Below are 24,323 nucleotides of genomic sequence, written 5' to 3' on the forward strand. Positions count from 1 at the left end.
GTCGATCTTCAAAACGGAGTTCGTGTTTCCACCGTCTGAACGCTGAGGCGCATGAAACACAGGAGGCGTTGGGGATTTGTTCCATCTTCGAAACCAGTTTGGGTTTTATTTCAAACAGTCTGGACACCATCAGAACGGCTGTCATTCCCAAACTTCACCTTCAGACAGCAGCCCACAGGGCGACTCGGAGGAAGACGAGGAGGACTCGGAGGACTCCGGTCTTCACGTCTCAGACTCCGTGCCGCCTCAGGGCCAATTAAAGTGTCTGCGACAGAAGCCTCCAGTCTGAAACTGGTGCCAAAGTAAGAGCAGACCTTTCAGAGAGGCCTCAAGCCACCCTGACTTTTTACCCGCCGAATCTGAATGCAAACAAAGCCTTTAATTTTTCCCCTCAGTGTCACGTTTGCAAAATGATAACAAACGAAATACTTTATAAATAATAGTTTGTTGTTTCTGTCTGTGAGGCTGCTGTCACTTTGCACTCTCATTGCCGACGTACAAAATCGGAGTGTTAACACACACACACACACACACACACACACACACACTCTCAAACCGTTTACATTCTTGGTGAGTCTGAAAAAGAGGGAGCGATGAGGACGACCGAAGCCCTGAAGGGACATTTCAGAGGACAGAACAGTTAAATCTGTTGAAGGAAAACAAATCCACCTGCAGATGTCAGTTTTTGTTAAGAATTTTTCAGAGCACAAACTCAAACTTTCAAACAACCAAAGCGAAGTGAAGCCAATCAAACACTAAATTTATGAAAACAGACTGAGAAGTTGTTTGGGTTTTTTGGTGGATTTTTCCTTTAACAGTGACACAAAGGACTTTTTTTTGGTCAGTCACTTCCTGCACAGCAGTTTCCATGCAGAACTCCTTCAAAATAAGAGTAACTTAATTAAATCAGTCGTTTGTGTGTCGTTTGCAGTCCGTCAGATTAAATGTGAGCCGCGTCGCCGTTGGCCTGTTACGTCTATAAACAAACAAGCCCGCATATCGATTGGTTATCAGAACAAAAGTGTTTCGATCAAGGTCTGCCGATTATTTCAAGCAAGCGAATATTCATACGCCAATAACAGCATCTGCATTTATGTACACATGAACAACTCTGGCCACGCGCCCCCAAATCAAACCAAAACAACCTGCAGACGACTACGATTAGTGAAATCTATCACAGAAAAAAACAAGTGAAATGTCTAAGAAAATATAACATAAACATTCATAATAATAATAATAACATAATTAGTATTTAAATTAAAAAGAAGAGCCACCAGATTCACAACCAGCTCCAAACTGTCTGTGGACGCCCCCACAAACAACGCGCTTCAGTTGTGCTTGTTTTTGTTCAGTTACACTAAAAAAGAAAACTTTAAATGTGAACACATCATTTGGTATTTAAGACAGCAGCTGAGAAACAGGAGTCCACAGATTGCGTTAGTGTCCACGTGTGACCCCGCAGCCATGGCCGAAACGCGTCCCACGCCACGCACGGCGTCTTCCCTTCATGCGGATTAGATGCGTTTAAGAGCAGCACGGACAGGAAAAGGAAATACGTTTTGACCCAGTGAACGAATGGGGAGCGTTTGGGATAAGTTTGAGTCCAACGAGCTGACCTTGAACCTCACACATGACGAGTTAAGATGCTGACTTTATTACTTTATCGTTACGTTCATACAAGCCGTCGCATCCGCTTTGTAACGCAAAAACGCGCTCAGCAAACCCAAACTCCACGTTACTTCACGTTTCTTCCTGCTTCAGCTACGAGCCCATGTTGTCAGAAGTGCTTTTCTTGACGGGCCAGCAGGACCTTCTGCCATGTTTTTGTTTTACTACACGCGTTTAACGTTCAGATGCTCCTCGACCCGAAGCTCAAGCGGCTCAGCTGAGTACCAAACCGTGATCACGGGGTGGGCTTGCTTGTTCATCTGGGGCGGCCCAGTCGGGTGGAAGCCTGGCGAGCTTGGCAGTGTAAAACTTAGTTTGAGAATAAACCATAAAAACCTACATTTACACGCGGACTCGTCCACACATCCGGTCCCTGAACTCTCTTAAGGGATTTTAAAAGAATCGAGGGAGATGAGTCCACTTCAGACTTCCTCGTTTAGGGTTTTCAGTCACCACATAATTAGGATATGAAAAGATTTTAGTTTGGGAGGACGATTTTGTTTTTCTTCTTCCTGCGGTGTTAGCGTAAAAGCTAATTCAATGCGTTGCGGCACGCACACACAAAAGATGGCGGCGATGACACGTGACGAGGAGGATCACAATCAGAAGTTGCTCTAGCGTCTCGTCCGAAACAGCTGATTGGTTGCTCTGCGTCATCTCAAACTGCTTTTGCCTCCGGATTGGGCCGCTGTGTGTCAGCCTCTTGGATTGGCGTTCGTCAAGCCTTGGCAGCTGATGCCCCAGTGCAAAGCGAGTCTTTTACAGATTCAGCCATCTTGTTTCTTTAAGGTGCTCTTTTTTTTTTTATTAATTACTTTATTAATTTATTTATTTTTGCAGTGTGGGCTCAGAGGATTTGAACGGTCGTAATCCAGGAGGCTGGCACGCAAACCCGAACACGTCTCGACCGATCCGAGTGGCGCTCCAGTGCGAAGCTCCGCCTACAGGGAATAAAGCCTGGATACTTATGTGAGCGTACTGGGCGGAGTCGGCAGCGGCCTTAAGTGCCTCCCCCTTCTGTTGAGCGACAGTCTGTTGGGGATTTACGGCCGGCTGGTTCAGTCTCTGGACTGGTAGAACAGGATGTATCCCGACTCAGAGTTCTTGGAAATGTCCGACGTCAGGCCGTAGAACTCCTCGATCGCCTGCGCGTCGATTTTCTGAAAGGGGAGAAAAATGGAGTTTGAGTGTGCAGATTAAACAAACAGGACACCATCTGGTGAGCCTCAGAGCTGACGTTGGTTGGTGAACTCTTCCGGACTTCCCGACTCGCCAAACGGTCATTGATCATTCTCTGTATTGAACGTGCGAGCTCTGTGAAAGTGACTCCGACATCTGTGGACAAACCCCAGCTGTTAGCTCTGCGATGGCGCTGATTATACGTTCTTATCTGAACACTTAAGCTCAACCCAGCAGAAGCTTTGAACAGTGGTTTCCACGTCTCAGATTCAAAGATGTTTCACACACACACACACACCCTGCAACCGTTCAGATAAAGATGACCTGAAGACGGCTCACAGTCTGCACAAAATCAAATCCTTCTCTTTAATTGCGTAACTGTTTCACGGGGTCGAAATAAATAAGTAAAAGGACGACCATTAGAACACGAAGCAATGAGACAGACGTGGAGAGGAAATCTCCACAAACCATAAAAATGATAATTTAGCGTTTCTGCTCTGCAAACTCAGCCGAATGTAACCGAACTGGACCAGATGTTCGACTGGGCCTCCTTCCCATCGGAGTGGAAAAATCCACCGGTGGCAGGATCAGTTTTAAACATTACTGAAACGTTTCCTCTGTGCTCTAACGGCGGGGTGACTTCTCCCGCCGCCGGGGAGGCTCAAACCAAAATAAACCATTTTAATTGGGGGAAAGTTCCCAAAAACAGAGCTGCGTCACGATCTGGCAAACGGTGAGAACATATGGCTGTACGGCTAAATATATATGTAGCTGTTAAATCATCACACAAGCTGTTAACGTCTTTGCTGTGGTGTCGGCTTCAGTGTGGACGGTGCTGAGAGCAGGGCTGGGAAATGGTTAGCGGGGTGCTAACACACACACACACACACGTCGTATGGATGTCAGACTGCGTCTCTATGGCGGCTGCCATGTTTTCTGCTGCCACCGTGTCGGACAGGAAGTGAGACGGGACTGAACTGGGCCTGAGCGGACAGAGCAGCAGTCTGCAGTAGTTTTTAAGATCCAGAACAACAAAGCGCACACGCTGAGCCCCTCTTTGGTTTCTTCTTCTTTTTTTGTTTTCTGATCGTATCCTTGTCGCTAAACCAAAGTCTCATTATTTAGCAAAGGTATCTGTGACGACCCGCCGCAGGAAACCCAGACACAACATTGGGAGCGCCAGAGTCTACGCAGCCAGGAAGGACGGCCGGCTGACATTCCTGAGCGGTCGGGACGAGGCGGAAAGCTTTGGACGGCTCGTGTGGAAGAGCAGCCGTGAGATGTTTCACTCTAAGCCTCTCAACGCTCATCGTTCCACTGCAGAATGATTTATTTACACTGAATGAGGTGGTCGAACAGGAAACGGAGAATGAAAGAAGAAGAATCAAGCTTTCCCTCACCTCTACGATGTCGTCATCAAACAGCAGCCAGAAGCCGTGGCTCTTGACGATGGTGATGTAGTGTCCGCGGTTGGGACCGCTGCAGCGGCGAGACAGACGGGAGGGGAAACAAGTGAGATGGAAGGCGTTACACTCACAGCTAATGGCTTCTGAAAACAGCATGACACAACTGTTCTAAAAACATGGTTATTTAGTGCTAAAAGCGTGCGAAGGTTCAACACTGCGATACCAGCAGCATTACGGAAGCCCGTGAAGCTCAGATGTGAGCTGAGGGCGACTCCGACATCAGCTGGGGGCAGCCGTGGCCTGGAGGTTGGAGAAGCGGCTTGTGATCGGAGGGTCGCCGGTTCGATTCCCCCAACGGACGGGCAGGAAAACTTTGGGTGTGGTGGAGTGATTAATGTGACATTTCATTAGCCGGCTGATGTGCCCTTGAGCAAGGCACTTAATCCCCAATATGCTCCCCGGGTGCTTGATGCTGCCCACTGCTCCTGTGTGTGTTTCACTGTGTGTAATTTGCCGGGTGTTGCATGTGTGTGTTCAACTCAGGATGGGTCAAATGCAGAAGACGAATTCAGTGTGTGTGTGTAAAAATATATATACTGTCAATACAGACGAGGCAAAACGTCCTCAAACGAGTCCAGTTTGCCTGCGGATGAACCTTTGGACAGGATGAGACCTGGAGGACTGAGAGTCTTCACAGACTGCACAGCTCCGGTTTGCCCACTGCTCACAAAGATGCAGCTGAAAGAAGACCCCCACCTGCCACAGTGAACCACGACGGCCACCAGGTCGTACATGCGGTCGGGGTTGGTGGCGTCCCCGGACGTGTTGAAGAGGCGGAGCTCCAGGGGGAAGACGACGCGATAGGACAGTTTGGTGTAGCGGTGCAGCTGGTCCATGTATTTAAAGCGCTTCAGGTGGAGGGCGAGGATCATGGGCAGCTTCTTTACCCTCATCCTGATGGAGAGACAAAGCGGGAGGGACGGATGTAACGGTGCTTTCACAGAACAAAAGTGAAACACAAATGATCTCTGAACCCAAACCACAGCACTCGCAAGGTTTTAAATTGCAAAGTGCAAGGATTCTTAAAAAAACAGCAGGAAGTAAACATCACACTAAGGTCTTGAAGACAAACTAAAATCTTTCCTTGCTTATAAATTTAATTATTTTTTTTCTGGTGGAAAATTTAGCAGCATCGCTTCCCGTAAAACCGAAGTCCAGCAGTCGTTAGCCGGGCTGCAACTAACAATTACTTTATTCATCGACTAACTGATTGGTCTGTAAAATTCAGATTTCAAAGTGGCGCCTGCAGCTTGTCTTGTATTGTCCAACCAGCAGCCAAAACCACAAAAACATGAAGGTCACGTGACAGAACGTTCGAACAACCTAAAAGCCAAGAATCTGCGAATCGATGGCACTTTGCTGGGCGAAAACCTGCCATCGAAACGGCTGCTGATCGTTTGGCCGCAGCTCGACTAATCAGACGTTTCAGTTGTAGCCGGAAGCTAACGTTGACTTCACTCACTCACCTCTTCTGGGCTTCCTGTTTGCTGCGACACTGCTCACAGTAGTATTTGTATTCACTGCACAACGTCTCTGTGTTGCTGAAGCCCCTGTTAACACACACACACACACACACACACACACACAGATGTTTAAAAAAAATAAAAAAAAGCAAGTGAGCACGGCAGACGTTTGGCGGGTGAGCGACAGGAGCAGCGACTTACCTGAGACAGTGCGTGATGGACGTGTTCTGCTCCACATCCACCGACAGGTCCAGGAAGTCCTCGTCTTTACTGCTCACCTGTGAGACAAGCGAAGACGCTCAAGGTCAGGTGGATTCTGTGATTCGAAAGACAAAACAAACAAAAAACTGCCCCTCTTTTTGGTTTGTTCAGGTCCGACATGCAATTCCTTCCTTAAAAACACCCGCACGGCTCGTTTCTATCGGCATTTTAAGTGCTGCGTTGTTTGTTCATCGTAGTCCAAAGAACTTTTAGCCAAATTCTGCTCGTCTTGAGCATAAAATGAATCGAAATTTAGCAAAAGCTCTGAATCATTAAACCCACTCAGTTTTTACTCGTAGTTTATTTTTGTCGAGCTTCAGTCTCCTCCTCGTCGGGTTTATCGGCTCCTGCCGCTTTAACATTTGAAGCTGAACGTGATGAACAGTTCGGGGCAGTTTAATGGCGTTAAAACCCTCCCTCTGCGTCTCGCTTACGGCTTCACAGTTGAGGCAGCGCGTCTCGTTGGTCAGCGTTCCCTGGAAAATCTCGTGGACCCACGTCTGTTGTGCCTCCTTTCCTCCTTCCCCTTCTCCTCCCCCTCCTCCCTCACTCCCTCCTCCTCCTCCTCCTCCATTCTGCACCAGCTTTCCATTCTGCTGCCTCTCCTGGCTCTTCTCCTCCTGGAGCAGGTCTGCGATGGTGTTGAGGAGGTAGTTGAGGAATTCGTGGGCGTCCTGCTGCATGTAGTTGTCAAACAGCTCTGAGGGAGACGGAAGGCAGAAAGACAGAAAATGGACAAAAAACATGAGATGCAAGGATGTAAATAAAGCAGCAGAGAAACGGGGAAGGAAGACGTGTTGAGGGAGAACAGAAGATGAACAACATCCGGCATGTGTTGGAAAGAAGAAATGGAGCCAATTAAGATGGCTGCTTCTTTATCATCTGCTTTCCGCTGCAGGATTTGGCTGGCAGTTGTATTTCCTCAGCTGTGAGATTAACTTCTCAGCTGAGATCACCCTCCCCTGCCTCCTTTTTCCCTCTCCTCTTCCTCCCTCACCACATCGGGGAAGTCGGTCATTTCAGAGGTCACATTTGTGAACACCTGGTGTGCAGGAGAGACGGTTTCTTTTGCTTTAACTGTCTAGTTAGAAGCCACGAACCGAACGTTTCTGGGTGTTAAATCGAAGCTTCTACTGCTGAACCCGGAGAGGAAGACTCGCTCCTCCCCTCACAGAGCGACACCCACCATTTTCTTTTCTCAGTCGTGAGATGAACTTCTTGGGAGGGATGACGCCGACTTTCTTCTTCTGCGTGGCGATGCTGTTGAACAGGTCGGCCAGACAGGTGAGGAGGGACTCCTTACGACGTGGCTGCACCTGAGCAGAAAAACGAAAGGCGGCAGACTGAGGTGAGGCTACGAGCAGCCTGAACCTTCATAGTTTATCTATGGGAGGGACACGATAAAACTACAACACATACAAAACGTCACATGGATGACCTCTGAATTTATATTAACTCGTGAGTCCGGGCGGGACGTAACTGAAGCAGCAAAGCAGTTGAAGGTGGTTTTAAACAAAAGATAAATGAATTCTTTCTCCTGATGTGTGAGTTATGATCCGAACATGAGACCGAGATACGATGAATTATAACACCGTCAGCTCCGCATGTATGTGGGTCTGTTCAAGTTTATTTAAGTGCAGCTAAGTCGCCGTGCTGCTCGTCAGCTACATGCATCAGCTGGAAGAGTTTCCTGTCTCGTGACGTATGGAGTCAAACAGGAACTTCTTTGTGAGTTTCTTTTCTCGTTTTATTTGTTTCACTGATCAGAGATTCATCTCTTCTGTGGCAGCAACAAGACTGGAGAGGCGCTCGCAGCTTTTCCCCCTGCGTTTTCCTTTTGTCACTAAAGTATTAGCAACAGTCGATCACGCGTCAGAAACAGGCTCAGCTTTGGTGTTACTGCTGTTGCTCCTTATGATAGCGGCCATCGTGCCGCTCTTTACGGCTGAAGTTCAGGCAGTTTGGAGCCTAAACCAAAAACCTTTAGAATCACATCTAAATGCAAACGCGAGACATGAGCTCTGGAGAGTTCCTGTGTACCCACAGCAATTTATTTGTGCTGTTTATTTTACCAGCCAGCTCATATTTGTTTGAGGGAGCAAACGGATGCATTGATGGGATTGTTTCGTTTGAAATACTAAAAGTCCTTTGGTTTGCACGAGTGCAGGTGAAGCAAGATGAAATAAAACATTCAAAACTTTGCACAAACCCTGTGATAAAGTTTAAGCACGAGCACACCGATGGAAGCCGAGGACGCGGCCGATGTTTCTCTCATCGCTTACCTTGTACGCCAACACCTTCTCCCTGAACGGCCGACAGAAATACAGAGCCTGCAGCACTGAGTTACAGTAGCAGGTGTTGCCAAACTAGAATAAAAAAATAAAATAAGAGAGACACAAAAGACACAGTCAGGATTATTTTCTTCACCGAAGCTCCGCAGTCTCACACTGAAGGCTCTCGACTGACACTCACGTTGACCAATCCGAAGTAGTGTTCATTAACGGGAAACTGTTCCGGTCCAATCTCCTTTTCCAAGGCAGAGGCATTGGCGCCCTGGAGGAGGAGGAGAAGAAGAAGAGACACGCTTAATGGTATTCTGGAAATGTCTCACATCGTCTGGACACTGAAATACACATTTCCTACCCACATTTGATGTTGGTTATCACGACTGTCCACACACTGGGACACGTTATCCATCACAGAAGGCCTCCTTTGTCCCCTTGTTTCCGTCTCATTGTTTTCTGTTTTCTCTCTGCTCTGCTGGACTGTCAGCCATCTGTTTGTTGCAGCTGTGTTTCCTGCTTCATTTCTGCATCCTGCTTTTCTCCGTGTCAAGTCCCGTCACTCGTTTGCACGTATTTAATTATTTCTGCAATAACTAACTAACTACAACATAACGTGACGAGACAACACGTTAAATATTGACTATAGTAAAGTCGTGTCATGCTTTGGGACAAATATGATCGGTTTATATTGGGTCACAATTGGCTAAAATGCTCTCGTAAAGGAGTCAAAATAAGACACGTGTCCCACTGCCTTGACATGTGAGCAGGGCATGTGTTATTAGAGGCCACTTCCTGATTTTTGTTTATACGTACACCCAGCAGTGCTCAAAAATCCCCATATTTCCCCTCCTATGACTCAGCGGTGAACTGAGTTTTAAAAAAAAAACATCAACAACAAGCTGAGAGAAACTTGAAGGCACTCAACAAGATTTCTGATTTTATTTGATTCTATTTAACTTTCTTTAAGAGGAAAATTAAACGATCGATACACTAAGACTACGAGGGAAGAAAGTGACGTACTTAAAAGCACTTAAAAGTCACAGTCATAGTAAGGCAGGAGAGACCGAGAGGACGGGGATGATGAGGAGGAAGATGATGATGAGGATGCAGCTTTTCCTTGGAGGGTGAAGGACAACATAAGCATCATCACGCTGCAGTCCGGGTTAAGTCAACGAGAGACGAGTAAATGAGCTTATTTATCTGACAACACAATGTCCAAACAGCACAGGGATGCAACCAAAACCGAGCTTTCCGGCGTCGGGAAGGTAAACGTGTGTGTGTGTGTGTGTGTGTGTGTGTGCAAAAAGAGGAGAGAGAGATTTGTTCAATACGTGCTGTAAACACACACTCGAATTAAATTCAGCACCAGTTTGAAGTGACTTTGCCTCCCGAGTGGATGGGAATGAAAGTGAACTGAACTCAGCCGATCGGGCAGCTTAGTGAGGACTCGTTCACACGCAGTACGCCTAAATGACTGTTTTGTTAGACATTTATTAATCATTTTTGACCTCTTTTGTCATCAGCATCTCGACCAGCTTGTTGCGAAGGGACTCGGCTTTGTGATGTGACTGTTATGTCGGTAAAATCACGATTTAAATCTGGGAATACATCATCAAAGAATAATACCAAGAACATATAACAACATATAACAATATAACAAAAGAAGCTCTCGAGCTTTAAATGTTGCCAACACGCACAGCCTGAGTTAAAAAACACTCCAAAGGTGGCAGAATTTTATCAAAGAGTAAATATCGAAGGCTATGTTATGTAGCTGATGTCGGCTTCCATTTGTCTTTAATGCAGAACTACAGTGGGCTGAATCCAGACTTTGAATTCAGTCTCCTTCTCTGAAAACATCAACATCCATCCTCAAAATGTGTCTGCGTTATCAGTGCTGGGGTGTAACCGTCCAGCTCCGGTTTGTGCAGCTCTACCAGTGACCGTCACGGTTTCTCCAGAAAAACTGATTTTCTGAAAAACAAATACCTCCTGGGCAGCAACTGGTAGGCTGCCAAAGTGGCAAAGACACTGAGCCAACCTGCCAACACAGCTAATATCTCGCCTTGTTAGTATTTGTCTACTCAGTGCTGGTAGTTTGCCACAACCATGCTGGCCTTCTCACTTAAGTGGGTTACACAGGCTGGTGTGTGGTATTGAAATCAGCGTGCACGTACCAGCCTAAGTAAGAGCTTACTGCTTCCAGCAAACACACACACACACACATTAGCAGCAGCCAACAAATGAAAAAGACTGCGGCAGACTTCGCCGCGGCGTCTGCCTCACCGTCTGTCAGCACTGAAAGGTGCAGCAGGGGGAAACGGGATAAGTTACAGTCAGAAGTTAATCTTCCAGCTTTAAGCTCCTCTGCCTGCCTCTGTGACTTAGCTACACTTTCCGGAATAAACCACGACAGAGCCGCCACATTTACACGAGACCACAGCAAGTGCAGCGGCGTTAAGGTGTGTGACCTTTTTAACCTTGGCCTATAAGACTGTGACAAACAGGTGGCTGCAGAATCAGTGTTAAAACTCCAAAAGCATCCCCCAGCTCATGTGTCTTTGAGCAAGGTGCTGCAGGGCTGCTGACGTCCCAGAATTTCTGCACACGAATCAATAAAGTATTATATTATCAAAGCCTTCTAAAAAGCCATTTAGCAGCAGGAGACAGCTGCAGGTTTAATTATTTAAAAGCCTTAAATGTGGAGAGGTAAATACCCAGCATGGGGATTCACGGTTAACTGGAAACCAACCGGGTGACAGACTATGAGGAGATAGATTGTTAAGGGGTAACAACAGTACAGGCACTTTGAATGGTCAGCCTTTTATTACCCTCACAAATGCTCACACCATGAGAGCTTCCCCAAGGTAAAGGAGAGGGTTTTGCTCGTTTTGAGAAGCAAAGCCTGAAGAGCAGCCGATGCTCCGTCCAGGGGAAACAGTCAGGGTGTATCCCATGACAGGAAATGCTGAATTTCTCCATCAGTTAGAGATTAAGAGAGAGCAATGTCAACTGGCTGAGGTGTTTAAATGCGCTGACCGCTCAGATGTTCAGCCGTTCTTTCGTCCCTTATTTGTAAGAGCTATATAAAACAAAAAGTAAGTGTAATAAGAAAATGGAACGAGAACCAAAACTGGGGCTTTCATGTGGAAGACCTGAGAGTAAACAACTTTGTCCCAGCAGCCCCGTAGGGCTACCGTGGGGCAAGCAGGCTAAGCTAGCTAGTTTTCCCCGCTGGTCAACCCTGCCCTTCTCGCATAAACAAACTACAAGCACGAAAAAGCTGGCAGATAAACTGACATACAAGCTCGATGTATGTCTAAATGCCACGTTGTTATAAACTAACCCGCAGCACATGCGGAGCCGGAGAGCCACAGTGCACAGGCTACGCTGTACAACTTTCTGGAAACCCTGTGTGTTATTATCATGTTGTCCCTGTGAGGTTAGCAAACAGGCTAGCGGAGCTGCTAGCTTAGCGTCCTGGCTCACTAGCCCGGGCACCGGACAGAGGCGCGGCGCACAAATACCAACCATAAAGCCGAATCTCAACTCCTTACCATCGTACAAATCGAGGCGATCTTTCGGACTGTCATCAGTATTTCCATCCGTAAGCCGCCATGTTGGACCGAACCCCGATGTTGAAATTATGAGAGCCGATGCGGCTGCAGAGTTCCGGGAGAGCCTTCTGCCCCTTTCTAGTAGTACTGTTAAGGTACACTGAACAACATACACGACTTCCGGTCCCGTGTTTCATAATGATATTCAAACGAGAAGTAAATATAATTTAAAATACGTAAGATTTTGTGCTGCTTTTAACCGAACTGAAAAAAAGTCTTACCTAACTAAGTTTTCCCCGCAACTCAACAGTGAAGCTGATTCTCATTAACCTTTTTTAATATTGACTCCCACTTGTAATAATTCGGGACAATAATTTTACATTTGTCAATTTTCAAATGCTAAAATGCCGACATATTTGGTGTGGCAAACTGCTACCCAGCCTGACCTTTCTCAAAATGTCTCCAGTCCTTGTCCTTCCCTTGGTTGAAGAAATAATTTATTTAGTTGCTTTTATTTTCTTTGTAGCCTATGCAGTCTTAACCCTAATAATTTTTTATTTGTTTGTTCGTTCAAAGAGACTGAGAAATGCACTTGAAAGCTCCAGGAACTTTTTTTTGTCTTGTGTCTTATTTTGAAAGTAGAAGGCGTGGCTTCCGGCGTTCCTCGCTGTGTCTGCCAGCTGGCTGACTTTATCACCAGCTTACTGCCGTCCAGCCCGTGGAAGCTGTGAGGGAGTGTCGCCGACGCACTAACTACTACGCTTCGTTCGATTCACGACATGGGGCTACAATCGGCGGGCGGTGCTACGAGGCACTCACGGTATGTTGTGAATACCAAAGCCCTCCTCTTTGTGTAATTTCCACTTTTATAAAAGAACAAAACAAAACGAGTAATCAGTAAAATGTTAAGAGTTGGTATGTGAGTAACCTGGCTGTGGTTCTTGGAGAAGAAGTAAACTCTGAGATTAAAATCAAACATCCCCCGAGGAGCAAATAAGAGTCACTACGTTGTCCATTTATAACAAACAGTCAAAGAGGACCGCTTTACAGTCTTCGGTTAATTGGACAATTAGCCACTACTGGTGTTTTTAAATGTTTTACTTTACTTGCGCAACTCCTTCTGCGGAAATACTGCAGTATTGAAATGTTTACATATAAATACACACATAAACGAGGCAACAAGACAGGAAAAAAACATCATCAGATCAAAATAAGTTTCACACATAATCTTATGTTTTATCATCAGCACCAAACTGTGGTTTCTTAAATGTTGGGACTGAACCTTAAATGAAACTAAAATTAAAGTCTGATAAAGTGTTTAAACGCCAAACAAAGCGCTCTTGAATGACCACTCTAATAAGGGAAATTAGTGGCTTGATTATTAGCTATAAAGCCTTAATTTCCTCCCGGAGGCTGGACGGAGGAGCCCAGTTTAGACTGGTCTCACGGGAATATTACGAGGGATGGTTCAAAGTCTTCCTCCCTCCCTCTTCCTCTCTCTGCTGTCTGTCTGCAGTCGGGAGCATCTGGAATCGGTGGGGAAACCGGATTTTTATTTTTTAGCTGTTCTTTTTTTTGCACTTTATATTTTAAACCGTGTTTTTTGTCGGTTAAATGATGGTTTCCCACCGCTGAAAGATCCACGGAGGAGTTGGAGCCTTTTCCTGGCACTCACTCAGTGGAGGAAAACTCTGACCTGGAGCGGGAATAACCTGGAAAATATCAGGGAATTTTGGACCTTTAACACACACAAAAAGAGATATTACAAACGAGAAGGGATAAACTCCGTGATACTCGAGGAGAAATCCGAGCTGTGCACGCTGTCCCTGCAGGAACGTTATGGGAATATTGCAGTGACTTTCCTCGGGGCGGAGGGGCGCTTTGCCGGGCGGTGTTATTTCAGAGCCGAGCTCATCTGAGGGCAGAGGGGGAGCTAAATGCGGCTGACTGGCGACCCTGCACCGGGAACCATGAACAGCAGCAGCAGCGGGTCTGGCAACTTTCTGCTGGTCCCCATACCGGAGTATCCCCTGCTGGACTGTGTGCCCAACAAAACGGTGAAGATTGTGGTGCTGGGGGCGAGCAACGTCGGGAAAACCGGTATGGATGAACGGAGGACTTTGTCATGCGGTTCACGGGAAGGGGAGAATTTAAAAATTGAGCTGCATAAAGGGGAGTATTTCTTAAAAAACAAGCCGAAATGGTAATTCGGTTTGTGGGGATTACAGTGTGGAAAACCACGGCTGGGATTTCGTGCATCTCAGCGTGATAACAAGAGCTGATTAACTCACTCTGCAACCTGCTGCTGATTTAAAGATATTTGTGGCATGTTTGGCTAATAAAGGTAGGAACGTTTGAAGTGAATTACCAATCCTGAGCGACAGGGGGCGACATTTTGCTTCTTTTTATTTTATTCTTCATTTTATTTTCAAATTTTGACTACCTTTTTATTTCTCGTTTACTTTATTTTCTATCCCTTTTATTCAGTGGAGAAAGAAGTATTCGGTATCTTAACTGTGACAGAAACAAGTAACTACACGTGTTGCTGTTAAATGTGGACCGGAAGTCAGAAGTGATGTATTTTGTCTCTAAAAGTACCTGCTTGAGTACCATTCACACGTAGTGCAGAAACAGTGAAAGCACAAGGCAACCGAGGCAGAAAAAATAAAAACTAGATTGTCGTGTGTGACAGTAAATTCAGTCTTTGAGTTTTTGAATGACGAAGGCGTCACTTTGCGCTCTGAGAAATTCCAACAAGCAGTTTTTTACAATCATAAACCTAACAATTGATCAAAAAAAGTGTCAGTCATGATCACAACCCTGCCTGTGTAAGCAGTTGTGTAAGATCTTAAATGTTTTTTAAATAAATTTGCTATGATGTCATCAGGGTCATGCAACTCGGGTTTGGAGACAACAGATTTCTCACATTAGGTCTACGTTATAGAAGGATGCACTCAAGGTGCATTGTGGGAAATGTGGTAAGGATGGCGGGAGAGGGGTCGAGATGCACCTGACCTTTAGTCTTATGAAGTGTCTCTTGGAGTGCACCAGTGTTGTGAAAGTGCAGCACTGGAAACGTTGGAGTGATCCTTCAGTCCTGTGTGAAATCCACCGCGCTGGAGGAAAAAGGTTTTTTTAACAGGGTGGTACCAACAGGCATCCAAAATGCTAAATTAAATTACAGTGACCTCACATAACTCAGGCCAGAGTTGGAAAAATCCACAACAACAACAAGATATGGATGAGACAATCATTAATCAGTATGAGATGACGCATGAACGGTTGCAACATCAGATTCAGAGTATTTTCATGAGTCATCTTCTTAGCTCAGGCTTTGGGCCTGTTTGTTTTGCTCATCTGTGTGCTATGAAAGCCTTTCAGAATGAAAAATATCTGTCACAGCAAAGGAAAATTCCAGCTCCACATGTTACAAGCAAATGTTTTATCTATACGTCAGCAGGCTGCAGAAGTCTGGTGGGTTTATCCAGTCTTTTTATCCCGAGAACAGAAAACTTTAAGACAACAAACAGCAACTTTGGATCCGACTTTGTGCAAACGAGTTTGGGGTTTTATCCCCTTTTTTATTCCACTCCTTAAAAACATTTTCTGCACCGCTGATTCAGAGTGTCCTCGTCTCTTTTCAGCTCTGATTGTCAGGTTTCTGACCAAGAGGTTCATCGGGGATTATGAAGCAAACACTGGTGAGTTTCCATCCATTCGTCTGTAATAAGAGAAGGAACATTTGCGAAAGGACGCAGCCAAAATAAACACATTTACGGTGCTCTGCTCTGTGGAGAAAACCTCGCTGTTGATCCATTCATCCATTCGTCCGTCTGTCTCTTTCGTTCTCCACAGGGGCTCTTTACTCCAGAAAGGTCACACTGGATGGGGAGGAAGTGTCGCTTCAGATCCAGGATACTCCCTGCGTCGCTCTCCAGGTAACTTATGGAGGCATGGAGACAGCAGCCATGTTTCCACCCCAGAATCTGTATGTGCACTGTGAGCAGAACATCTGGACGGAAACAGCAGATTTCTGCTTGAGCTGGTTTCTGCTTCGGTTTGCAAAGGTGTTATGGGATCCTACTGGGGTCACTTTACTCATGGAGGTCTTTGTTAAAAACAGCTCCTGCAGACCTGCACACATTTCACTCTTTAAAGAAGACACGACGCAGCTAACAAGCGCTCAAAAAGCCGAGCTGTTTGCTGTCGTCGCTCCATGTTCTACCTAAAGGCCGAACTCGTCGAGCCGAAATTCAGACGTTACAAAAACTGCCGTTTTTATCTCAAAGGAACATCAGGACTGTATCTGAAGAGAGAGGAAGTGACCTTAGGACCAACTCCTCGCTCACGATGAGTTTAATGAGTGCAACGTGCCGCACAGCTCGCCCTGCTCCACATCGGCGGTCTGTTTACAAAACCGGGCCTCAGAGCTGCTCATTTCCTACGCCAAGGGAAGATAACGCTGGGCGAGGAAGTTCCTCCTGGCAGGATGAAGGTGCTCCCAGAGATTAGACAGAAATAATTGGTGCGCAGAGGCCGAGAGGCCAGAGGGAGTTACTGAGCCTCTGGAAGCTCTTTCTTTAAACTCAAAACAGAGTCGAGCTTCAGGTGAGCTCATCTCTTGATTACAGACCGTCTAATTGGTCGCGAACTGACTCCGGGTTGTCTTCTAAGCATGAAAATGGCCTAAAACGGAAACATGCTGGCGACCTCATTGTTGTGATGGACATTTTCTGGCCAACTAACTTGTTCTGTGTATTGTTTTTCAGGATGATGCTGAGGGCCTGTACTGCCAGGAGCAAATCAACAGGTCAGACTCATTCACTCGAACACGAATTGAACCCATGACATCCCGTTATAACTGCATAATAACTGCACTTCCAGGTCCATCTACTGGGCAGACGGTTACGTGCTGGTTTTCTCCATCACAGACCACAACAGCTACCGCACCATCCAGCCACTGTACCAACACGTGCGCCGCATACACCCGTCTGGAAATATACCCGTCATACTGGTCAGTGGGTCTCATCCAGAAGAGTCCAGCTCATACCAAGTGTTGGCGAAGTGTCAGGGAAAGAGCTGTCCCTCCTGTGTAGAACAGACAATGACAGCTACCTGCTAACCCTAATCTCCGTAATCTAATCTAACATGTAATCTGCTGCAGGTTGGCAACAAGAGCGACCTGCTCAGAGCCCGACAAGTGCCGGCGGACGAAGGCGAGACGTTAGCAGCGTCACTAGGTGGGGCGTCATCCCCCCTTTTTTTCTTCTTCTCCTCCTCCTCCTCCTCTTGTTCTTTTTGTGTTCGTGGTCTCTTCTTCCTGCACAACTCCATCATGTGAACTTTTGCAGAAAAATTGTGTTCTCAGTTTTCTCAGTAGTACTGCGGTGAAATGGGATTAAAATTAGGTGTTTTCTTTTTGCGGTTTTGTCTGATCTTTTCGTAGCTTTATTTCCTCGCACGTCACTTATCCATCCTCACATTTTTTCTTCGCTCAGCTCCACGTGGAAGGTGTTAAGTTTTAGAGCGGAAACCTGATCAGAAACCTGCGCATGCTGCTAGCACAGCACACTGATTTTTTTCCCACAGTGTGTTGATTCAAGCCCCGAATGCAGACACACACACACACATTTCAGGCTCCTGCTAAACTATATCCTGCATGCTGCCTAATGAATGAGGAATGTCGAGTGTTATCTGAAAGATAAGAGCAGCGCTCATCTGAAAACTGCCTCTGCTTGCAGGAGGGGTTTACTTTGAGGCCTCGGCCAGAGAGAACCACGAGGGAGTCCACACCGCCTTCCTCCATCTGTGTCAGGAGGTGGGACTTTTCCTTGTTGCTGTTAATTTAGCGGTTTGTTCAGAATTGTTTCTGCATGCATGCTAAAGGAAGACATTTTTTAAAAGTTTTTTTCTCCTGAAGGTGTTTTGTAGAAATATATCAGGACGTTATGCTTTTTTTGTTTGTTTAAATCCCTAAAAAAAACTATCAGGGATTTTCTCCTCCTGTGGGAACTCTGATTAAAGGCCATTTCCCACTGATGCTCAGAGTCACCAGGAAAAATACAAAAATACTGCATGTTTGTCTTTATGGACAGAAAGAGGTACACCAGCCCACATTGGTCTGTTTTGTATATTTGCTTTTCCGGTGGAGTAATAAGAGGTTTTTCTGGGGGGGTTTGCCCAGAGGCTCATTACATTTGGGTGTGTATAGACCATTTCCTTTCCTGGTGTTCTAGAGAGCAGATCACCAAACCTTAACTGATGCAGTGCTTTAAGGTAGGGAGGGATTGTGGTGGATTTTGATTGCCGTTTCCAGAAACTTATAAGCGCAGAATGTGTGTTGACCTCAAGCTTGTCCCTCAAGACTTGATGACTGGTCTAGAGTCATTTCTGCAGGTCACCGTGTCCCCTGTGTTCCAGGTGATCCGGGCTTTGGGAGGAGGGAACGGGGAGAAAAGAAGAGGAGGCCTCCACCTGGCCAGACCCAAATCTCCCAACATGCAGGAGCTGAAGAGGAGGTTCAGGCAGGTCCTCTCCTCCAAAGTCAAGTCGGCCACTACGCTCTGATGGGACCAAAACATCAGGCAGCCAAGTGGCAAACGAAAGAGCTTCTGTGGAAATAAAAAGAGGTTTTAGTCCTTTTTTGAGCAGAGGCTAAAGAAAAATGGCAAGAGGCCTCCATATGAAAGACTTATGACTTTTAAGTTTGGGAATTCAAGCTATTAATGGCATGAAAAGTCACGGCTGACATCTTCCCTAAGTGATCAAAGCGTTTTAAAGATCACAAGCAGTCATCTTCAGATGGACGGATAAAGACAAAGACTGGACGGAGCTTTCAGGCAGTTAAGCTCCCCTCTGTGTTTTTGGATGAAGCTTTTGGTCGACATGACCTCTTCCCAGGCTCGAGTTCGAGAAGGATGCTGCTCAAAGTGAGCACGTCAGCGAGTGCTGAACAAACAGCTCGTGTTGTGTCAGAAACTTGGCAGCTCAGACGACTCACATCGAGGCTAAAACCTCTCAGTGCACCACAACTGAAGTGAATTTAAGGTGTCAAATTATTCTAGAATAACTAAGAGAATTTCATGAAAACAGTTGTTTCTGATGTCCTGTTTTGGCCCCCGAGCTTTTGTGGTTTCTTCTGTTTTGTTTGAACGAAATGAAGAGACTCCTTTTTTGTTCATGGTTGTTAGTTATGTGAGAACGACGCCAGAATTCAGCTTTGCTGATACCAAATAAATGAAGTGTTAGTCTCCATCCTGTCTGGTGCAGACTGAGAGTCTTCTCAAGAACATGGTCTGAACCAGAACAGGAAATGAGCCCAAAGTGCCAGCATTCAAGGCTTTACACTGAAACAAATGCTGATGTGTGACAGCAGTATGGGAAGCATAGCGTGACCAGACAAAACACGGACAAACTCCTGATATTCATGGAAGGCAAAGGACGCCAGTGACAAAAGAAATTCATTTAATCGAGTTAAAATTTAGAATTGAAAATTGCTGCCAAAATACAAATAAAAATAGAGATCCTATTGACAGGTAGTTTTCAGTGTACTTCAGAGTATACACTTGCCATGATGATAAAACCGAACATAAAAGTACCTTTTTATGTATGCATTTTCAAATTGGCAGATGATATTCGTACTCCCTCTCTGAGTCACAACTCTAAAGTCAGACATGATAAATATTCTTTTAGATTCACTCTGACGTCCATTTCTATCCATTTCATCCAAAAAAGACGTTTATTTTAATAATGGCTGCCCCAGACTTCCATACTCAGCTGTTTATTCGTGTGCTTGACTGGTATGAACACCGGAATCCATTAAGGCTCTGCTTAAGTTTCAGGAGCTGTTCTTACGTTTGTTTTAAACCCACAAATTCATCGCCAAAACATCCAACCTGGCCAAGTGACAGGCTGCCAAAACTCTGTCCAGTACACGACATGTGGATCGGGAATCCACGTGACTCTCGGTTTTACAAGCCCTAGTTTGCCTGTGACAGAGCAAACTTTTCCACTACAGCTCAGCCCGAAGAATCCAAACTCTCGGTGTGAAAGCGGCTTTAATGGCTCGCGGTCTGCAGAGTATTTCATTTCTATTGTTTTTGTAAGTAAGGTTTTAGTGTTCTCTGGAGTTGGTGTTGCTTCAGAGACCTTTTCCTCCCAACAAGAAGGAATTTCTGGCCGAGTCACAGCACTCATGGTACCAAGAAACTCTTTTTACAGCTGTAACAGTTTCAGGAAAGACTGCGACGGCTACAAGCTGTTGTTAATGGAAATTAATGAATTGAATGTAAAATGAAGTCAGTGTAAAGAACTGGGAATTGGATCAAGTATGAAAAAGGAAGCTGGGAAATGTGTTTGCGGTGTTTGTGTTTTCTGCTGTTCTCATGACCTCCCCCCTCACACACACACACACACACACGCACACACACTCACACACACACACACACACACACACACGCACGCACAAGATTCCTAGTAAAGGCAAAATTCCTCAGCATCTGGAATTTCTTTCTCGGTCGCTGACCTGCCATGCTAACCCTTTCTGCACACACACACTCAGAAAAATTGTCTGCCGACCCCAACTGGAGACCTTTGGCCCTCTGACCTTTTAAAAGCAGCAGGGATCCATCAGAGTCTGGAAAAATGCTGAGATAAAGCCAGCCGTCTCACTCGCCGTCTATCGCGAAACAAAAATCCCGAGGTGCCATCTGAGAGCTGCAAGGCGGAAATGCATAACGTTTGTGTGCATGTGTGTGTGTGTGTGTGTGTGTGTGTGTGAAGGCAGGATAATTTTCAGCTACTCAATGTCCAATTTCCTCTCAGGTTTTCTTTTGAGACCCAAACTTTACTTCTTTATCTCACACACACACACACACACACACACACACATGCGTCTCCCATAAAGACGTCCTTCCTGTGTGCCTCTGCAACAAGTGTCCCGACATTCTCAAATGAATAAATGAGGAATTCCTCCCCTTTTCTCCCTCCAAAGCCAGCAATCCGTTCTAACGTGGGTGTTTAATGTGAAGTTATTTGATAGATGACGACTTAATGTGACATTTATGAGGCCACTTTTGGAAAATGCAGCCTGCGCTAAGTGTTCCCTTTTTCGGTAAGGAGAAAGACGGCCGAGTGCGACTGAGAGAAAATCAGAATAACATTGACATTGTTGCTAAATATGCAGTTCTGCAGCATAATCCTGCTCGAGCTTGTTTTTGCGATGATCAACAGACTCACGAAACAAAGCTGAAATGTCCAAAAACCCCAAATCCACGCGGGTGTTTGACTCACGAGAGCAGAAGTGCCCTCTTGGATGCATTTCTGGCAGATAAAACAACAAAATGCCCTCTAAGGTGCCGTCGTTCTCGTGGATAGAACATGAAGTGTCATTTGTCGGGATTGGATCACATGTTTGCATTTAATGCAAGTACTCGATGTCCTTTAGAATTAGTGTGAGTGGACAGAATATTCTGTTTGTATTGAAACGTGAGCAGTAAAATCACACTTTGGATTCCCCACGTTATGTGTCCCAAGTGAAGCACCGCATGTGATCTTTGTTTTCCGACTGTGCACTTCAGAGCCTTTGGCCTCTCTTCTCCCGCTGCGGCTCTAAATGGCCTTCATGCTGTTTGGCGTTGGGTTTAAAGCCTCCGGTGCCAGCTGTTGGCGCACCGTGTGACCAGTGTTGGACTGATAACACATCAGTGTCTGCTCGTGTCCCTTAAACGTTCTCATGAGCTCAGCTGACTTTCCCAAATGGGAAATCTTTCCAACGCTGAAGCACACAAACAAGCAAAAATGATCAAAATTCCCTGATTTCAGCTCCTCTGACTTGTTTAGTCTGAGTGTGTTGACTCTGGACATGAGTGGGACTCTGTGATGTTGTTGACATAATAAAAAGACCGGCAGGACGTCCCCGTTTTGAGTCTAATAAAGGCCACTTCAGGCTGAAATCCATCATTTGTTTTAGGTTAAAATAGGATTTTGTGTCTTGTTGGATGTTTGTGGCAGATTTCTGTGTATCTTTCCATTAAGAAGTCATAGTTATGTGGAAGCTGCTGTTTGCTGTTTCAAAGAGGTGACTGAACTGTGTTTTCCCCAAATGTGAGAGCATTCGTTTGCCAAACAGCTTTTCTGGGCTCTCATAAAGTTTTACAACAACTGCAAAGAGTAATAACTGACCTTCCCGTGCGGCAGCTATTCAAACCAACGTCAGCGTGCTTTGTTGACTTTCTTAAAAGCGCACCCAGATTAAAACATGCTCGTTACTAACGTGCTAATTATGGAGCTGACTAGAAGAGATAAAATCACAGTCAGCTTCGTAACAGCAAACCAGCCAAAGCAACCAAACGCAAATATGTGGGTGTTCTGGTGACCACTATGAGAAAGCACTTAACAACAGCAGTGTGGAGGACATAAACCAGCTGTGTGTGTGTGTGTCAGTATCTGCAGGAGGCGGCAGGATGTTAAGGTCCCGACTGAGATGAAGTCAAGACCTGAAGCCCAGAGACAGGAAGAGAGACGGAAAGGAAGGTTGTAAGACAATCTAAGACTTCAGGGAGTAAAACAAACCACGACATAAATGACAAGAAAGAAGAGGGGATGAATCATTATGTCTTCACATTAAAGGAGCGCAGGCAGCTGGCATAAACAGGGACGGAGAGGGAAAAAGAGGAGATAGTGGGTGACAGGAAAACAGAAATGAAAAGATTATGAGCCTGTTTGCTGCTATGGAGTGACAGCTGAACGCCAGCGTGAAAGGCCAACACGACTTTTTGATAATTAAAAACCAAGAAGATCGCTGCTTGGTGATTGGTGAAGCAGAATAAAACTACAGCTCTGACACACTCAGAGCTGCACACTCAACACCTGGCTTTCAGTTTTACTTCCGGGTCTCTTGACTTGCTTTTCTTTATGTCTTCATGATTTCAGTTTGTTTTTCTCTGTTTGCACAAAGTATATAATTATCCGGTAATCTCTTGTCCCCGTTTGTCCTCTTCCTTTCACTTCTGGCTAAATGGCTGTCAGCTTAGGGTTAATGCACAAACAATATCTGAGCTCTGTCTATTTTTGGCACCAAAGCTCCCAGTGGGCAACTCCAGCCTCCCATCCCACCCCCTCTCATTTTCCCCTCCTGTCGCTGCACTTCTTGAGCCTAAACAGGACATTCAAACCAGGGATTTGCCGGAGCCGCGGTGCCTTGCCCACAGGCACTTCCCACTGTAGCTGTTGAGAGAGAGGAGATCATTGCCTGACTTCTCCACACACTCTGGTCCTTTTCCAATCCCACACTCTTTATATCTTTATCAGCAGTTTAATTTTCCAACCACCATCCCGCCGAGATAAACAGCTTTTCGGTTTCATTAGCATCCCAAATCCTGTGCTGTTACAACCCGCTGGAAAACTTACAAGATAAGCAGATTTTGAGCTGATTAATTGATGAATTGTGTGAAACAGCGGAGGGATAACTAGCGGTTTTAAGACTGCTGTTAGGATTTGGAGCACTTAACTCTCAGGAATGTTTTCTACAGATGTTTTGACCTTTTACTCAAATAACTGGCGTTTCTACATATGCATTTCAAACGCTTCATGTCAGATTAAGCCTCGCAATCCATCGGCTGCCACCCTTACAGGCCAAAAGCCAAATGCATGACCAGGAGTAAAACTGTGACCACAAGTAGCTACGTGCCATCTTCTAGGTGTCAAAAAGAGCCGCTGAACTCACTAAAACCACCGCACATCACCTGACAGGGAGGCACACAAGCACACTTAACTCCCACATTGACATGTTAAGAAGACTGAGAGGGTTTAACGATTCGTGTTAAGTCGTATCAGTCTCTTCGTCTGGATTCTGTTCTAACAGGACTGTTTAAGGGTTGCTTCATGAGCTAGTTTTCAACCGCAAGTTCTTGATGACTTGATTCCCGAAATCCTCGACCAATAAAAATGCCACCAGTAAGTGATTTCTCTTGGACACAATCTGACCACAAAGAGCTTTCAAATAACCAGAGTTTAGTTAGTTTAGTGCGTGTCAGGGCTTTCGCTCCACGTCTCCCATAAGAGAGAATGTGCCTCAGTGCATCTCTATGAAGAGCGAGCGAGATAACACTAAGCTTTGAGAGATCCTGCAGTTGCCATAACAAATAAACAGTAACCACAGTGTACTTTGTGTGCGAGTGCTCGCCAGCCACTTGCTGCCTCCTGCACACAATCTGATGGAGGAACTCGGCCTCATAAGCCAGAGAAAGTCAACCATCACAAAACGGGAGGAGCGAGACACAAACCATTTGTCTGCCCGGTTCCGAAAGAAACACAAGTTCTCCGTGAGTGTTCTGCTGAAAGTTAGGGAGTTTGCTGCTAATAAATCTTCATCAACACGCTCTTTCTTCCTTTCTTCTTCTCTCTCCAGGATCAACAGGCAGATGGCTGAAAGGAGTCGGAGGATGA

The 24,323-nt window shown here is 45.7% G+C and overlaps 2 protein-coding genes across 2 annotated transcripts; one reads left to right on the forward strand and one right to left on the reverse strand.

Annotated features, from left to right (window-relative positions):
• Window positions 1-75: 75 nt before the first annotated feature.
• On the reverse strand, window positions 76-12,104 carry usp12b (ubiquitin specific peptidase 12b). The gene is made up of 10 exons (XM_046380633.1): window positions 11,877-12,104; window positions 8,510-8,590; window positions 8,320-8,403; window positions 7,224-7,353; window positions 6,472-6,737; window positions 5,978-6,054; window positions 5,780-5,863; window positions 5,010-5,207; window positions 4,248-4,326; window positions 76-2,828 (listed from the first exon to the last, which is right to left on the reverse strand). The coding sequence occupies exons 1-10, from the start codon at window positions 11,922-11,924 to the stop codon at window positions 2,727-2,729; spliced, it is 1,149 nt and encodes a 382-aa protein (XP_046236589.1). The 5' UTR covers window positions 11,925-12,104; the 3' UTR covers window positions 76-2,726.
• A 984-nt stretch (window positions 12,105-13,088) lies between these two features.
• Window positions 13,089-22,742, forward strand: rasl11a (RAS-like, family 11, member A). Its single transcript, XM_046380884.1, has 8 exons — window positions 13,089-13,976; window positions 15,521-15,577; window positions 15,732-15,814; window positions 16,646-16,686; window positions 16,761-16,890; window positions 17,041-17,116; window positions 17,618-17,694; window positions 18,297-22,742. Exons 1-8 carry the CDS (start codon window positions 13,814-13,816, stop codon window positions 18,441-18,443), a joined length of 774 nt encoding a protein of 257 aa, XP_046236840.1. The 5' UTR covers window positions 13,089-13,813; the 3' UTR covers window positions 18,444-22,742.
• Window positions 22,743-24,323: the final 1,581 nt, after the last annotated feature.

Source organism: Scatophagus argus, chromosome 23, assembly GCF_020382885.2.
Source record: "Scatophagus argus isolate fScaArg1 chromosome 23, fScaArg1.pri, whole genome shotgun sequence".
NCBI lineage: Eukaryota > Metazoa > Chordata > Actinopteri > Scatophagidae > Scatophagus > Scatophagus argus.

Excerpts from the sequence above, each read along its gene's own strand:
- usp12b (XM_046380633.1), bottom strand. The coding sequence starts at position 11,924 with ATGGAAATACTGATGACAGTCCGAAAGATCGCCTCGATTTGTACGATG. Across the intron at positions 6,738-7,223 it reads ACGACTGAGAAAAGAAAATG|AGCTGTTTGACAACTACATG; the intron begins GTGGGTGTCGCT and ends CGTCTCCCTCAG. Across the intron at positions 4,327-5,009 it reads GTCGTGGTTCACTGTGGCAG|CGGTCCCAACCGCGGACACT; the intron begins GTGGGGGTCTTC and ends TCGCCGCTGCAG.
- rasl11a (XM_046380884.1), top strand. The coding sequence starts at position 13,814 with ATGCGGCTGACTGGCGACCCTGCACCGGGAACCATGAACAGCAGCAGC. Across the intron at positions 13,977-15,520 it reads GAGCAACGTCGGGAAAACCG|CTCTGATTGTCAGGTTTCTG; the intron begins GTATGGATGAAC and ends GTCTCTTTTCAG. Across the intron at positions 15,578-15,731 it reads GGATTATGAAGCAAACACTG|GGGCTCTTTACTCCAGAAAG; the intron begins GTGAGTTTCCAT and ends CGTTCTCCACAG.